This window comes from Helobdella robusta (assembly GCF_000326865.2).
Source record: "Helobdella robusta unplaced genomic scaffold HELROscaffold_4, whole genome shotgun sequence".
Taxonomy (NCBI): Eukaryota; Metazoa; Annelida; class Clitellata; order Rhynchobdellida; family Glossiphoniidae; genus Helobdella; species Helobdella robusta.
The window spans coordinates 2,267,570-2,281,196 of record NW_008704902.1 but is presented as its reverse complement, the minus strand read 5'-3'; the positions used below and the strand labels follow the sequence as shown (position 1 = coordinate 2,281,196).

Genomic DNA, 13,627 nt, shown 5'->3' with positions numbered 1-13,627 from the left:
ACATTCCTCCAAAAAAAACGAACGTTAAAAATTACCATTTTGTTTCATCTATGATAACGTTAATTTTTTTAAGTGTTGTGTGTGAACATTATATCAAATGATCTAATCTAATCTTAAGTATATCTTTAATGTTTTTAACGAATACTCGTGCAATAAAGTTTTAAATCTGCTACCTATGTTCATTCAAGAGTTCTGGCATTTTCGTGCTGAACGCGTGAGTTTGTATGGATTGCGCTTGTTGGAGTTTAGATGTTTAGCTTTTGTGGTGCAATTTCAGCGTGGCTCACTTGTGAAGATTCGTAAGGCATTGTTTTTCATAACAGCGTCAATTTGATATTTGATTTTCAATGGATATTTTAAGAAATCCGAAATTGATTCATTCGGTTATTAACTGATTCTTAAAAAACTCTACATATAATAATAATATAATAACAGTGATTGTATATTCCGAGTTGGACAGAAAGGAGAGTGCATTGAAATTTGTTACTGATTCCCTCTCAATTTTTTCGGGTCATTCCTCTTTCCATTCTAAATTATTATTTATAACGTTTTCTGTTCTAAAATTTTTTTTCCCTTTTTTTTCTCCTCTTTTTTGCCATTCCATTTTTTCTATTCCTCAAAATGTTGAACAAAAAGATCAAAATTATCAATTTTTATTCCAAATACAACATTTACTTTTCAATAATGTTTAAAAAAAAGTTTGTCCACGTTTCTCGAGACAGTTTCGTTCTTTTTAGCGATAAGACACGGTCGATTTTCTTTTTAGCCATTTTGATTTTTCACACCAGCGGTTATAAAACTATAGTGCCGCAAACTTTTTAATACCATCCCCCGTGGTGTGGCGATCCCTGACTGAAAAATTATTTTTTGCTCTTAGGCTTGCAAATACAATTACACAAAATACAATATAGCATAAAGTTGAGTAATTTTGCTATTCATACACTGCTAGTTTGCAGAAAGTTCTATTATTATAATTGAAAACTGTATACAAATAAAATCTATATTTAATCACTACACAATATGTATTTTGAAATTTTCAAATTATAGACATTATTAAATATCAATAATTTTGCATTTATTTTTTTTTCTATACAATACAAAATGCTGCATGGCTAGCAGTCGTAATCAAGAGTGTACTAAACAAAAACGAAATTGTTGCGATAGTATGGACACAAAAACTCATGTCACTGCAATGGTAAAAGGTTGTTTTTGTTTCACCAGAACAAAGGTCACCTTCCGCATCGAGTTAACATCGAGTCCAGTTTTGTATTTAACTGACAGAACAAGTTGCTAATTAAAACATTGTCAGAAATGGAAGAAAAAAGCGCAAAATAACCTAAGATATTACAAGACACAGCTGCAATATACATACCTATTAAGACTCGTCCCGAAATTTGTGAGACTGAAATATAGTAATCGATTAATCAAACTTTGCAATTTTTATAGTGCCACGTTTTTCAATGTTTTACAAGAGAAAAAGTTGGAAGAGATACTGGTCAGAAAAGGAAGAACATTTTATCGTAGTAAGTATTATGTCAACGTCACACAATGAGAAATTGACTATACAGTTCGTTTAGACTGAATGGATTTCATTAAAAAAATGTACGAGATGCGCTCTTAAAATATCATTATCTATTAAATCGAACAAAAACCACTATTAAAAATTCAGTAAATATTGATTGAAGATTTTACTTTTGAATGGTTTTTTCTGAATGGAAGTACGGTTGATGATGAGCGCCACGGTGAAGATGCACAGGAGCACAACTGCCACACCAGCGTAAATTCTTATCAACAGAGCATCCAGGCCAATTGTATGAACCTTCAACTCTTCATTAATCGTTAATTATTACTGTTAGTAGTGGAATAGTAAAAGTAGTAGTTGTAAAAATATTAGGTGCAAATAAGTTATAACTGTAAGTAGTAGAAGTCGTAATATTAGTGGTAGTAGTGGTAATGTAGTAGTAATAGAAGTAGGAGTAGTAGTAGTCGTAGTTAGTAGTAGTAGTAGTAGCAGTAGTGGAGTAGTAGTAGTAGAAGTAATAAAAAATATTATATTGTAAAAATTAGAATTTTACTCCGACAAGAAACACATTTTCTTTGGTGTTCTTCAGCTGAATAAAAAAAATATCATTTTTTATTATAATAATAGGACGTATTGTAACCTTTATTCGATTGTGACTATCTAAAATATTGTTGATTTAATTCTGTTTATTGTTAAAATGACAGTGTTAATGAAAAGAACGGAATATAAATCAATGACATTGGCTCGATGTAAATATATTTATTATTCCCTACCCGAATTATTATACACTGTTATTAATCCTGACCAATGAGAATGGCTTGTTTCTCCTGTTGATATAACGTTTGACGCGTCACATCTCACTGAATATCGTCCTTTGAAATGATTAGTAATTTCAAAATGATTTTATTATTTTAAAATAAAACATTCAAATTACGATTTTAACATAAACTTAGAATAATGAGATTTTTATTTACAGAAGACAACCTCATAATTGGAAATGTTAAACAATAAAAACTATGCCTGAGACAATAAACTTGTAAATTTAATCACAAATTTATCGATTGGAAAAGCGCTTAACTTTGAAAATGGAAGCATTCATTGATAACAATATATCCAATCCAAATGATCTTCAAAAGTATTGGTATCGATACTCGGCTGATGTAAACAATATTAAAAAGTATCGTCGATTCGATATATAGATAATACAACCATGGTTTTATGCTTTAATCAGGCAATTTAGTTTTTGTTTCATTTTTCATTTTACAATTTGACCGTTACTAAGAGCGTGCAACATAGCATGCCCCTCGCACAATAAATAAAATGAGGAAACCATGCCAGTAATCATTGCTACGGTTGACAATTCGTTTAATTCATATTAAAAATCAAATGATAGTTCTATCGGAATGATATTATAACAGTTAATTTTCACAATTTGTCATGTTAATTATTATTTATTCTTCGCCATTAACACCGACAACTAACCAATCCTTAGAAATTGTATTTCATTGTATTTAATTATTATTTATTCTTCGCCATTAACACCGACAACTAACCAATCCTTAGAAATTGTATTTCATATTTATTGGTGCATTTCTCAAGCATGTTCTTGCCGCTGATTTTGTGATCGCCAACGTGAATGACTGTCCACTTGTAAGAAACTGTGGGATCTCCATCGGACGTGCATATAACAGACTCGCAGATGCCCACTTTAACTGGATGCACTTTTACATTTGTGACCGGTCCTGTTTTGTCATTTGTTCACTTTCACATATGACTGCATTTCTATACCGCACTTGATAAAAACAAAAATGAAACACTTAAGAACTTGCCAATGTCTTCCATGAAATAAAATTTTGGAGAAGTGCTGCCAGTGACAACTTTTAAAGAGTCGTTTATGGTAATTAAATGGGATACTTCGTAAGAGAAATAGTTCTTTGAAAAACTTCGCTTGCTGCTGAAGTGGTAGTTTATCTGTAAACATGTTTATGTTCGTAATAATAAATTAATAATGAGTAAGAAAATGCGTGTAAATAATATCACATCACACATGCATGAACTGCGCATTTGAGCTTATTTGCGAAGTAAAAATAATTTTTTAAAGAAAATTTCTTGCTGTCGTTGAAAAACGCTGATTACCACAGATTTTCAAAGTTGATAATTAAATGGCGAGTTTTTTCATGATAGTTGTTCTTCCTAGTTTTTACTTGGCAAGTTGCTCACCGTATTGTTTCATTCGGAACAATATTTAATTACCGCTTCACAGATCATTTTAAATAGAATATAGCAAAGAGTTAATTTTTCAATTTATACAAAGAGAAGAAAAGTTTAAAATCTGTTTAAGTTTAAAAGTTTAAGTTTTAAAGTTTACTCTGGTTAATTTGTCCTTAGTGAGAGAACTTCGATTGATCATTTCGTCAGTGACAATCCTGTCATTTGATTTTATGTAAACGTGGATTCGTAGTGTGATGTTCAACTCGCCAGGATAATATGAAAATATGCATTGAACGTCAAACAAATCTTTATCAAGAGAATATTTCGTCGTGCAATCACTCCTTTCTGATTTAAAAATTGTTCAAAATTATCACAAAAGAAATATAAAATAGACGTGTCAACCAATTAGCTGAAAACAAACGTACTAGTCATTATTGCGTATATATTCAAATTTTTATCTGAGCAATATAAGTTAACTGTTCCAAAATCTTTCCATACAATCATTGTGTCCACTTGTTTCAGCTGGTTGTGTCTGTTCATCCAGTTGCAGCGTGGGACTTCCAACAAATTTCCGAACTCCATCAAATACACTTCCTGGCTAACTAGCAGACGATTAAGTTAAAATTATTCACTGCTTATATATATATATATATATATATATATATATATATATATATATATATATATATATATATATATATATTCACTGCATATAGATATATATATATATAATATATAAATGCAATATACTTGCAGAATACTCACAGACACATAACACAAAACAAAAACTATACCAAAAACAGGCAAAATGTAAGCAATGGTTATGAATAAATGTTTAAATTCCGGAGGATTCATTTTGAAACGTATACAATAAATATTTACAAGTTCAGTTTGAAACGTTTAAATTTTTACGTGACGTTCCAACGGTTCCAATTGAATAATAAACACGTACGCGCAAAATGCAGACAGTCACGTACACTCTCACGCACACTCACACTTACACACACATATATACATATAGTTATATTATTTTATACATAGAAGGAATGAAATATATAGATTGTCAGTGTTGGAATAAATTTCTCACACAATTCTATTGTGCTTAATATAATTTTCTAAATATTTGTAAATATTCGATAACTATGAAGGTGTTTATAAATGCTACATATGTATAAGCATAATTTAACAGTAATTTTTAAGAGCAACATATCCCAATTTTCTGACATTGATTTATGATAACAATTGCGGATCTAGAAAACTTGACGGGGATGGAGCAAAGTTTAGCGGGGAGGGCAAAAACTGAAAATGCTTGGCTTATAGTGCAATTTTCTTATTTAAAACAACTGTGTATTTACATATAAAAAGTAAAGTAAAATTATACAATATACGTCGGCTAATTTTCAAAATGGTTGAGTGCTGACAATGGGGGACCGTGGCCTTCATGGTTTTTTTCGAAATCCGCCATTAAAAAACGAAAAATGCTAACAAGACAGCGATCATTAAAAATAAATTTTACAAGTGGATATGGTCGTACATGACGGTTACATCAGAGAGGCATTCAAAGCATGTATCCGCGAATAAATGCGTTAACTAACTATTAAATATAATTATACGTTAACTAATTAACTAATTATTAGTTATGTTTATACAATAATCAGATAATTAAGTAATTGATGCCTGCAAATGCTGTGCATCAATTATCTTGTTTGTTATCTATGCGATCTCCTAGCAACGGACGTTCTGATTCTATGTAAACAATCTGAGATGTCCGATCCAATACATGTAATTAATAATACATAAGTTTATTGAAAAATTACAAAATTTTATTTCGTTTTATCAGGTTTAAAAAATTATGTTTAATTTGCTTTTAATAAAATAACAATATGGAAACTGAAATTGAAGAGCACATTTCACAAAAATATGAAATTAAAAAACGTCTTGGCAAAGGGGTTGGTAGCTTTTTTCTTAGCTAATTTCGAAAATTTTTAACTATGATTTTTAAAAATTTTAATTATTATTATTTATATTATTGTTGTTATTATAACTTACAAAGTAATAAAACAACAAAATTCGTTTTAAAATCAAGGTTATTGGAATTGAATTAAAATTGAATTAATTTTAATTAAAATTAATTATTAATTAAATGAACAAATGAAACATCACTTCACTGATCACATCATGCATGCAATAAAAAATGAAACTCATTCAAAAATTGGAAATTTTTTTCAAAACTAAGTGCTGATTGCATCCATCAGTAGGAAGTGGTGATTCATTATAATAATTTATGTTAAATTATTTTTCAATTTTTTTCTTGAATAAATGTTACCCATTTTAAAGAAAATTATTGCAATCACATTACTTCAATATAATGTGTTATTGTTTTTACTTATTATTACAGGCTTATGGGATTGTCTGGAAAGTAGCTGACAAAAAGACAAGAAAAATTTTGGCACTGAAGAAAATATTTGATGCATTTAGAAATCGAACTGACGCCCAGAGAACATTTCGAGAGATAATGTTCCTCATGGCATTCGGAGATCATCCCAATATCATTAAATTGTATGATGTCCTAAAAGCTCACAACAACAAAGATATCTATCTGGTGTTTGAACACATGGGTTTGTATTTGTTTTACTTCACAATGAAGATAAAATGATTTTAAATTATTTATTTTAAATATGGTTTATGCATATAATTTTGTTTCAATGTTGTTTGCAAATCATAATGTTATGTTATGTTTCTTTAATACTTGTCCATTGAAAGAGACAGATTTGCATAATGTGATAAAGAAAGGTGATATATTGCAAGATATTCACGTGCGGTTTGTCATGTATCAACTCTTTAAAGCCTTGAAATACCTACATTCTGGAAATGTTATTCATCGAGATTTAAAAGTAAAATATGTGAAGATTTTTAAAAATAGATTTGTCAATACATCGTTGGCCTTATGGTTATACTAATCATATGTATTGTTGATTTTTGATTGCATCAGCCATCAAATGTCCTGCTGAACAGTGAATGTCAGGTTAAGATGTGTGATTTTGGACTCGCCCGATCGCTTTCGCAGATTCCGGTTGATGAGGAGGGCTCTCCTAACCTCACCGAGTACATCGCCACCAGATGGTACAGGGCGCCTGAAATATTGCTGGCATCCCACAGGTTATTTATGAGTTGTTATAAATCTTTCAAACTTTATCACTATAATTATTTTTTATTCAACTCAGTGATTTATGGTTGATCGATCTAGAAAAATTATTTTGTTTGATCTACTTTTAACCAAATCGTTCAAAATTTGTTAATTACTATCTTGTTGAGTTACGTGACTCTTAACCAAGAAGTTATTCAAGATGCAAACGCAGTATGAACATGAACAGGGAAGTTTTTTGTTGGATCGCATTGCAGGTACACGGCAGGCATCGACCAATGGAGCATGGGTTGCATTCTTGGGGAAATGTTTCTCGGAAAACCTCTTTTCCCTGGTTCTTCCACTCTCAATCAGCTGGAAAGAATCATGTCCATTATCGATAGACCATCGCAAAAAGGTTCTTTTAATTAGAAATATTCACTTATTGTGACAAGTTTAAACTAATGAAGATTTTATTGATACATTGTTGTAAAATTTTCAAGAGTATTAAGTATAAACTTTTTGAGACATTCATATGTATTGAATGTATTTTAGCTTATTTTAACAACTGAATAATTTTGTAACGTTTGAAGATATTGAAAGCATGCAGTCTGATTACGGAGCCACAGTCACTGAAGCCACTTCAATGTTCGTATACATTGTCTCATTTGCATCTGTACTCTCGTCTCATCTTCACATGTTTCAGATTTTATTATTTTAATTTTTTTTATAATTTTGTTTGTATTTAAAAATTAAATAACTTTGTGGCTGATAATGTTGTGTAGGGTAATTTTTTTTGTTATTCTTGTACGAATATTTTCATTCGAGAGTTTATTGTATCCGATGTCACTTCTTCAAAAGTGTTTACAGATCTCTTGAGGAACTGTTCCCTGCACGTGATGAAGATGGATTCCACATGCTGAAAAATCTCCTACAATTCAATCCAGATAAGAGGCTGACTTCAGATCAAGCTTTAAAGCATCCTTACGTATTCAAGTTAGAAAATAATTTGATTTGATTTTTTGTCGTTATAAATAAATTCACTTGTGCTTTTTGTAGTAAAAAAGAGCCATGACGAAGTTAAAAACGGGGCACGATATTTTTCCACTTTCGTGAGACAACGGCGTAGCATCCAATGATTCCTGATTACATGCATTGTGGCGTGTGAATGTAAAAACTGATGGAAGAAGAATGTTTCTTTCGTTGCATCCTTTTCGGGAAAAATGCTTCTCAATGTTTTTATTCGCTGTCTTGATTTTAGTTTTAACAGTAACGAGTTTTTTGAATCTTTCATCTTCCGCCACTCCCACGCTTTTTCGAACCGATGGGCGTCAGTTCACCGTCAGTTCAAATGTAGATGCAGACATCTTAGTGACATTTCTTGAAGGCCTTTGGAAGAAACACATGAACATTTTTAATAAATTTTTGTCGAATAACACAGTAGTTTCATCGTACTCGCACGACCTATTTCTACTTTTACTCAATATGTCAACATTTCTCGCATAAGATGAAGATCAAGTTACATATATTCCGTTTGCAGGTTTCACAAGTCAGGCGAGGTGATGGCGATGGACCATGAAGTGCTGCCGATGCTGGATGATGCTGTCCAGCTATCTCTCGATCAATACAGAGATAAGTTGTATTCCGTAGGTCTTTTTATTTCACTTTTTTCATTCGACTTCTGCTTCTTCTATCACAAATTGATAATAATTGAGTTAATACTTTTTGCGTATCAGTTGATTTCGGAAGGCAAGTTGCGCATGGATTGGAGTGAAAAGAAGATGAATAGCAACCAAGTGAAGGTGTCAACCACCACCACCACCACAACAACAAAAACGACGACTACGTCAGAAGCATCACATAATAACCATCCGACGAAGAAAAATGGAAACTCCGATCACACGAACAAAGAAGTGCAGAGACATGAAGCAAATAATGGAACAGTTCATTCCAACGTTTCAACTAAAAATGCGGAAATTCATAATGCAACAAAAAATATTAATAATGAATATGTTGAAAGTAATAAAGATGACAGTGACGATGATAGCAAAACGATTCGAAACGAAAAACCGTCTGAGAATGTTGGCAATCGGGATGACGAGAACTTGTGTGAAAAGGTGGCTTACGATGGGACAGATGGTGACGTCACCCTGCGATGTGGTGATTTCTGTGAGGAAGCAAACAGTTGCAAAAGTATTGAGGAGAAGGTGGACGTTTTTGAACAAAATCACGTTGAAGATAATAGAATAGTGGACGTTTTCGAACCGGGTTATGATAGTTTTAGCAGTTTACAAGCGCTGCTGACGCATAATAAAAATTTTCAAAGTAAAGAAATTGATAATTTTGAATCTGTTCATGACCTAACTTCCGGTCTGGAAAAATGCTCAAATAATTCCGTGTCACTAAAGAATTCGAAAGATCCGGTCCGACGTGAAGATAATATTTACCATAACCAGGCTGATGAAAACAATGACAACGACGTAACAGAGACCAGTGATGACGTGCACAGAGGAGGCAACGGACAGGATGACGTCATTGCTGTTGAGGAATGCAACCAGGAAGGTCAAAACGAAGCCATAACTAATTTCAAAAGAGCTCCCTCTGCTAAAAGCTTATCAACATCGTCCCTTTCACAAACTAAACGTACTATTAATGATAAAAATATCAAAAACACACTTCCATTGCGAAACAATTCTTCGACGAAAGATGTCGGAAAACCAAGGTGGGTCATTTCTGCTTCTAGAAGTAGGAGTGATAATAACTCAAGTGTATTTTTGAACACTAGCGGTAGCAATTATGTTAACAAGAACAATTTCAACAGCACCAACAATACCAACAACAACAAGAACAACGTTAATATAAATAAGCTCAATAATAGAAACTATAGAACAGATCTTAAAGAAAACAATTTAGAAACTGTTAACAAATTTGCAAAAGACAACGCCATATCCAATGCTAATTTGAAAGGTAAACTGCTGAAGGAAAGCAATATGTCTAAAACGACGGCAAAATCAAATAATTCAACTGCTGAAAAAAATGTTTCACAGCAAAAATCAGAAATCACTCGATCGCAAATGCATCCGATGTTGAAAACCAAAAAATATAACAGCTTCTCGAGTGAAACAAGCCACGAGAAAGACGTAAAAGGTATATATAAAATATTTTTAAAGAAATTTTTCGACATGAAATAAATTTGCAAAACGAAGTAAACGAAATAAAATAATTTTGAACTTTTTAATTTATTTTTAGTTTGCATAATTTTCATAAAATTGAATTACCATGCTTATAATGTTGTGCTCGTCAGATGGGCAGGATGTCAGATTATAGTTTGAAGAAATCGATTTTTTTCAACTAATTCAGCTTAACGCGATTTAAATTTAAACATTCAAGCAGAATATGAATATTGTCTAGCATGGATTGAGCAAAAACCATGCGATCAATTACAAAAAACTGTTTGAATTTCTGAAAATTAAATAAAATAAATTTCTTTCTTCTTTTATTTTAGATAAGTCAGGTTTGAAACCTGTAAATGGGAGTGTAAAAAGATTTTCCTACTCAAATGTTAACAAGATCAACGAAAAAAACTTTGACAAAAATGAAAAATTGATGTCTAATATGCTTACCGTCAATAGACCGAAATCAAAAACGTCAGCTTTTGGCAAGAGATCCAATGTAAATGCGGCGAGCGACGTGGTTAAAATCTAATTTTACAAATTCGTATTATTTTGGTTCAGCATTATTATTTACTATCATTTATACTTCTACTATAACTTCGAATATAACAAAATTTAACTCATTCACAGTTTCGTTAATGTTAAAAATCGCACGTCGTCATTCTGCAGTTTACCGCCAACATATCCCGACCCAATCCTCCTCGTCATACGTCTGCTCCTGCTAAATCGAAACATTTCACTGCAGCGAAAGTTGAACCGGCTTCAACTGCCAACTTGTGGCAAAAGAGAATAAGAGCTGTTTCATCACATGCTCAGCGAACTGTCAATCAAGTTAGTTATTTCTCTATCGAATTCATTTTCTTTTGTAGTTTATTCAATAAATTATTTTTAATTTCTATATATTCTCCTTATTTACAAATCTTAACTGATCTATTGTTTGTCGATGTTTTTTTTTGTACTAGAAAACTTCGAACGAGTCACCAGTAAGTAGCAAGCCACCGAGGTTTCTGCCATCGGTATGTTCAAAGTAAAAAAAACTATGAACTAAAATTTCAGTGGCTGTTGCAATTTGTTGCAAGAAAATTATATTTTTTTAGATATTTAATATTTTCAATTTAATTTAATGATATTAATTATCTTAGCGATCAATTTGATACCACGTCGAAATTATTTAATTATTCAAATGATATATAATGTATATTTTCACCAGATTAAAACGAACAACTTGATGGTTGGTAGCACTAAGGAGTGCTGGGTGACAGCAAAATCATCGGAAAAAACAAATTTATGAATAAATGTGAATATGTGATATATCAATTTTATTGTTTCAGTTCAGTTAACGTTGTTGTTTGTTTTATAAGACACCAGCTTGAAAATTTGTTAAACTTCATAATATTTCAGTTATTATTTTATAACATTTTGTTCGTACCTGTGTAACATTATTAGAATGTTTGTATATTTATATAATTAAGATCGTCGCATCACACAATGATGTTTAACACTCAATGCAATTCCATTTCGTCCAAATAGTGGTCGTTGAGTTAGTTAGTTGAATGAATAGTTTGTTAACAATGGAGCGATTGCTTTGACATCATGTTGTTAACTGGTTAGTGTAGTTTGTAATCATTATGAATGATATGTATATTCATTTTATTGTATGGTGACAGTAAATTTTAGGCAAGTTTAACGATTTAAACATCTTTGTTTGAAGTGGATAATGTATTTTGTCAAATTTGGTAACAAAAATATAATGTACCTAAACCTATCATCATGTTTATGTTCATGAAATGTAATTTTATAAATTACATTCTATTAAATTAATTTTAGATATTGTTGTTTTGTGTAGAGGCTCTAAATACGAGTTTGGTAATGAAGACCTACTAGTTGAAGCATATATGACATTGCTAAATATATTCAGTGGAAGTTTATTAATGTGAGATACAAGCAAATTTTTGTTTCTTTTTTTTATAAATATGCAATTATGAGGAATTTTCTTTGTAAAAATCGGTTAAAGAATTAAACAATTTTGTAAACGTATTTATAATTTTTTGAAAATTATTGTTTAAGTTATTATCATTAAAATTATTTATCAAATGCCTGATAAAAAGTACTTTCACTTTTTCCACAGATTTATGTTCCACAATTAATTGTATGATTATTTTATCCATTTTCAATCCAAATTTTGAATATTTTGGCTGTTTTTAAATTTGGTTTCTCTTATAGTTATGCACTTTAATATTTTTTCCGAAAGGTTGTCGTCATAATTTTTTTTATTGTGTTTTTCAATTTGCCCTAAAATACTGATCATTGCGACATAATCAACATTTTTGGATATAATTTGTAACTAACTAGCTGTTTTTCATTCACAAATAAATTATAATTTTTCTTGAAAAGAATGCATGAGTGATTTTCTTCAGAGTATCTCAATTTTTGCTGTAATATTTCAAAGTTTTTATATCTTTGCTATTAACTGATTTGCAATAATTTTTTAATTTTCATTTTTTCATTAAAAATGTTAAATTTACACAAAACTGGTAATAATTACATTACCAAATGAGAAAAAATTGTTCTATGGTCGAATCATTTTATTAAGAAAAAAATAAAATAAAGTTCCATTCAGCCGAATACTGTTTAAAATATCATAAGGTTGATATGATGAACTCCGTCACAGTATTTTTTTTTTTAGTTAAACCAAGACTTGTCGATTTCAGTAATTTCCAATCTTATTTGGTATCACTCGGATTCGGCCGTTGGTTCAAATAACAAGTTTGTGGGACCCGAAGATAAGAAATGTATTGTAGATAACATCGAGGTTGCCGATTCTTCCTTCAGTTGAACTGGTCTAAACTCATGCAACACTTGTTGCTTAAAATATCACATGACTATCAAGTTTTCATGCTTTTCAGAGCACTGGAAGAATTCCCGTTGAGTTTTCTAGAGACGCAGTTTTTTTATTAATATTCTGATAATTTTTTCATTCTAGTTTTTTGCCTTTTACTTTTGAATGAGCCATGCTTTTGAAATTGTTTTCATCACTGACTTTCTTAGTAATTTGCTATGAAAAAGTATAGGAAGAGTGTAATGACAGATTTTTGACAGAATCAAATAAACCTCATACGATTGCGTAACATGTTTATAGATTGATTTTAAACAAAACTCATTGAATTAAAAATTGTTGTTGCACCTACTCTAAAATATAACATATGTAACGATTTAAGACGAGTAAAAACGTAACAACAATGAATAACTGATTCACTTTAAAAACAACTTAAGTAAACATTTTTCACAATACCAAATGTTTATTTTATCAGTAATAAATACAAAGAAACTTAAAATGTAATAAAGCCTCATTTAATGTACTAAGTTGTAATTTTATGGCCATTGAAAGCTTTCATTCTAAAGTACATATACTTAACAACATCAAAAGACACGTTAAACAATAATTTGTTAGTTTCAAATATTTAAAAACATTTCGAAAGTGATTTTAAAAATGAATAAATAAATGATTAATCCACAATATATAAAAATTAAATATATAAATCGCGAGATATGTTTGATTTAAATATATATATAAACATATATCAAATGCCTCAAAAA

General features: G+C 30.7%; 2 protein-coding genes across 2 annotated transcripts; one reads left to right on the top strand and one right to left on the bottom strand.

Moving 5' to 3' along the window:
• Positions 1-2,284: 2,284 nt before the first annotated feature.
• HELRODRAFT_162269 (hypothetical protein) lies at positions 2,285-4,315 on the bottom strand (the record flags this gene model as incomplete). Its single annotated transcript, XM_009024521.1, has 5 exons — positions 2,285-2,394; positions 3,076-3,264; positions 3,340-3,493; positions 3,891-4,078; positions 4,159-4,315. The coding sequence occupies 5 exons, from the start codon at positions 4,313-4,315 to the stop codon at positions 2,285-2,287; spliced, it is 798 nt and encodes a 265-aa protein (XP_009022769.1).
• A 1,301-nt stretch (positions 4,316-5,616) lies between these two features.
• On the top strand, positions 5,617-8,512 carry HELRODRAFT_66928 (hypothetical protein; the record flags this gene model as incomplete). Its single annotated transcript, XM_009024248.1, has 8 exons — positions 5,617-5,682; positions 6,132-6,351; positions 6,497-6,627; positions 6,726-6,892; positions 7,136-7,275; positions 7,451-7,505; positions 7,719-7,853; positions 8,398-8,512. Coding segments are annotated over 8 exons (1,029 nt in total), but the record flags the coding sequence as incomplete, so codon positions are not given.
• Positions 8,513-13,627: the final 5,115 nt, after the last annotated feature.